The sequence below is a fragment of the Lolium perenne genome, chromosome 4 (genome assembly GCF_019359855.2).
Source record: "Lolium perenne isolate Kyuss_39 chromosome 4, Kyuss_2.0, whole genome shotgun sequence".
NCBI classification, from domain to species: Eukaryota; Viridiplantae; Streptophyta; class Magnoliopsida; order Poales; family Poaceae; genus Lolium; species Lolium perenne.
Window position 1 is genome coordinate 59267570 of NC_067247.2, and position 4197 is coordinate 59271766.

The window sequence follows — 4197 nt, forward strand, 5'->3', positions numbered from 1 at the left end:
CATATTTGTATATTCCCTTTTAGCGATTTCCCGTTCCCGGAGGGATGATCAACAATCATGTAGAAATCTTTCTCTTCTCCGTGTTTTTAATTCCTTGTAAACGATGGGTCGATGGTGAGAGCCCTTAAGAAACCTATATGTATGGTTGTAGTGATTTAGGTAATCCTGACAGTGGAGTCTTCTTTCCCGCGTTTTGGTTCTGAACTCTGAAGGTCAAGGGACCAACTTCAGAGTCAGCCTTGGAAATTTGAACTTGAAAGACACTACAAATGAAGCAGGAGCAGTGGAATGCAGGAATATGTACACGGCATCTTCTTGGCTGAGTATTTCCACTAACATCGGCAACATAGTGACATATCTAAAGGGCGTCTTCTTGCCTGAATATTTACACTGACATAGGACATATATGTACAATTTCCCGGCCATGTTTCTGACAGCTAAATTATGAGAAACTAACTATGAAGCATTTCCCGCGTCTGTCCGGCATCGGATCCAACTCCAACGACAGCAGTAACGTGGAACGCGAGACGATGGTTTGCTCTGGCTGTACCGCGATGCCGGCGCGGCACGTCTACTCGCTTTCCGGGATGGCGGTCAAGTCGGGAGAGAACCTCGGCGGCGATCTCCCGGCCCGGTACGCGACCACCCGCTTCCGGGCCACTACCGGCTTCGCCGCGATGGAAGTCATCACCGCATCGTCCGAGTAATCCTCCTCGGATGGCTCGAACACGAGCGGCGCCACGGATCCTCGCCGGCGCCGGCCGGCGCCAGACGAGGCGGTGGCGGCCTTAACGAGCGCGGCGCTGGCTTTGACCGCCAGCGCCGACACCTCTTCGAGGGTGAGGCGGCGGCGCAGCATCTCGCCCGGGAGCACGAAGTAGATCTGCCCCGGCCGGAGCTCCTCGCCTCCGGCCACTGCCGCGACGGAGCCCTCGAAGCCCATCGCGTCGGCGTCGCAGAGGAACCACCCCTGCTTTCCATGGCCGACCTCTTCCAGCGCCATAGCTGCCGTGGCCGGATGAGAGTACTCCCGGAGCTCGCCGCTGGGCAGCACCACCCTCGCGGTGGCCACGCCGTCGGCTGCCGCGTCGTACGACACGCAAAGACCCATTGTAAGCGGTGCGGTGTCTGCTCTGCAGCAAAGCGATTGTGCTGCTGCTAGCTTCTGCCTAGTTCTTGGTGATGCCCAATGTGGTGTGCTGCCGCCTGCCGGAGACGATGGGGTGGAAGAGGTTTATATAGCGGAGGAGTACCAGGAAGACGGAGCGGGGAGACAGAGGGGGGGTTGTCGTGTAGCCGAGAATGGGGGCAGCACAGGCTGGAGCCTGGAGCTTTGTTGCCGCCAGCGAATGGCGTCGAGCCGTGGACTCGATTCGGCGGGCTTTCCTGTGCAGAGCACGGTCAATTGGCTACTCGGAGATGATATGATTTATTATTGAACAAGGTCACGGTGAACTCTGCACAACTAGCAAAAATTTCTATACGCGGTTAAACTGCAAACATACAGGCTAGGCTACACAGGCCAGCAGGAAAGCTCTACCGCCATGTATCACCGGAGCGAAGTAAGAAAAACTAAAAAATCTATCAGAAATATTCGAGAAGAACCTCCGTGGATTGAAGAAAGTCGGAGGCTGAGAACCGTCTGATCTGAATACTCAGATTTTGCGCAATTTGAAGGTGCTGATAAAATATTTATGGGATGGCTAGAAGTGTCGGCTACGAAATACTCCCTTCGTAGTCCGGCCTAAATGTAAAATCTATTGCACGGTCGTTGATACAAAATTATATGAACTCATAATATATAAATGGCATCGTTGCGTTTTTCTTGAACATCTCTTTTATTTTATATTCAAATTTTACGGCAAATTATAAGTACAAATCATAATCAAAGTTGAAAATTACTGACAAGGAAAATTCAGGGGCACCTTACATTTAGAATGGATGGAGTAACTATCTCTAAGTCGAGAAAAGAAATAGTTGCACCTGTTATTTTGCTGACATCCAAGAAAATTATTCATATTAGCTGATTTCTCATTGATGCTCTTAATTTGTTCCATGTTTATATTACACAATTGTGTGAGCTTTTCCACTACTTTGTCCTCATATCTCTCTATATTTGTTTTATCTATTTTTACAGAAATAATGTTTTATGCGTGGGTTTTATCATTTGTTTTTCTCCTGGATTTTCTATTTTTTGCACTTTTCCTTTTTTTGTCTACAATAATACATGTGAAAGTGATATTGTTTCCTACATGACCTGATGACCATACCAACTTTAGCTGGCAAAACACCAAATTTAAATGGTTTTGGTAAAAAAAAAGTTGAGTTAGCTTCACTAGTTCTACAGTTAAAGGGCCAAAATAATTGTAAGAGACCAAAAAAAAGTAGATTTCCCGTGATAATAGACCTAGTCGTCCCAATATCACAATTCAGGATTCGCTAGATTTCCCGTGTAATAAACCTAGATTTTCCGTGCATGGTAAGGGTGAATCCTATACACCGCACTGGTCGGTGCCGACTGGACACCGCACACCCCTAATTGGGCCAGGCCCATTACTGTGTTGGTTTTTGCATCAGTTGGTTTTTCCTTTTTCTGTTTGGATTTCTGCCCGGTTTTCGTTTTTGACCCATTTTTCTTCTTTTAATCTTTTAAAAAATATTAATATTTTTGGAAAATTTTCAAATTTTTGAAAACTGTTCAGTAAAAAAAATTCGAATATTGTTCAGATTCGAAAATTGTTCAAATTACGAATTTTGTTTAGATTTGATAATTGTTCAAATTTCGAAAATCATTCAGATTCGAAAATTGTTCAAATTTTGAAAATTGTTCAAATTCAAAAATTGTTCAAAAAATTAAGATTACAAATTCTGAAATTCGAAAAAATAGATTCGAAATTTGTTCAAATTTTAAAAATTGTTAAATTGGTCAAATTTCAAAAATTGTTCAGATTCGAAAATTGTTCAGATTCGAAAATTGTTCAAATTTCAAAATTGGTCAGATCCGAAAATTGTTCAAATTTCGAAAATTGTTCAAATTCAAGTTAAATTTAGCCGGAACAGTTCCGAACGATCGATTTTTAAAAACAATCCGAATATTTTTAATTTAGACTGAAAGAAAATCAATCCCGAACGGTAAAATAGCGAAACGGTCATCTGAACGACGATCGACTAATAAAATAGAGAAACGGTACGTTCATCCCGAACGGGGATCAACTAAATGGGCCGAGCCCATATACGCCCGGGGGGTGTGCTGTGCATTCTCCCGCACCGACCAGCTCGGCATATAGGACATCCCCATGGTAAGGACCTGAAGACTCATGCAAAAGTACATCTTCATAGGGCGAGTAAGTTGTGGACTAGTCAGAGATAACGAAAAGGCTTTTCTTTTGGCCTTCTCTTTGCTTAGAGATGGCACTTTATAACAAATACAAGATATTTCTTTTCATTATACATGATGACTTCTTGTACTCACATGTTTGTATTAGGCACATGATAATTTGTCATGAAATGTTACCAAGAGCAGGCCAATCATTGATAGTTATGAAAAGCAGCGTTCGTAGGTCAAATTCCTCCTTCCTTTGCTCGTCCCACACAGGTACACCTGCTATGGACCACAGCTGTAGAAGTTCTTCGACTAATGGCTTCAGGTACACATCAATGTTGTTGCCGGGTTGCTTCGGGTCTTGTACGAGCACTGGCATCATAATGAACTTGCGCTTCATGCACAACCAAGGAGGAAGGTTATATATACAAAGAGTCACATGCCAGGTGCTATGGCTGCAGCTCTGCTCTCCAAAAGGATTCATGCCATCTTTACTTAGACCAAACATTAAGTTCCTTGCATCCTCTGGAAAGTACGGGAACTCTCTATCGATTTTTCTCCATTGGGACCCATCAGCACGGTGTCTCAACATCTCGTCTTTCTTACGGTCTTCTTTGTGCCATCGCAACAATCTAGCGTCTTTATTTCTGAACAAGCGTTTCACCCGTGGTATTATAGGAGCATACCACATAACCTTGGTAGGGACCCTCTTCCTCGGGCACTCGCCCTCAACATCACCCGGGTCATCTCGTCTGATCTTATACCGCAATGCAGTGCACACCGGGCATGCATCCAAATTCTCGTACTCACCGCGGTAGAGGATGTAGTCATTAATGCATGCATGTATCTTTTGCACATCTAATCCAAGAGGGCAG

General features: G+C 44.5%; 1 protein-coding gene across 1 annotated transcript; it reads right to left on the reverse strand.

Annotated features, from left to right (window-relative positions):
• Positions 1-284: 284 nt before the first annotated feature.
• LOC127348391 (uncharacterized) lies at positions 285-1228 on the reverse strand. Its single transcript, XM_051374433.2, has one exon. It carries the CDS (start codon positions 1109-1111, stop codon positions 572-574), a length of 540 nt encoding a protein of 179 aa, XP_051230393.1. The 5' UTR covers positions 1112-1228; the 3' UTR covers positions 285-571.
• Between the last annotated feature and the right edge of the window lie 2969 nt (positions 1229-4197).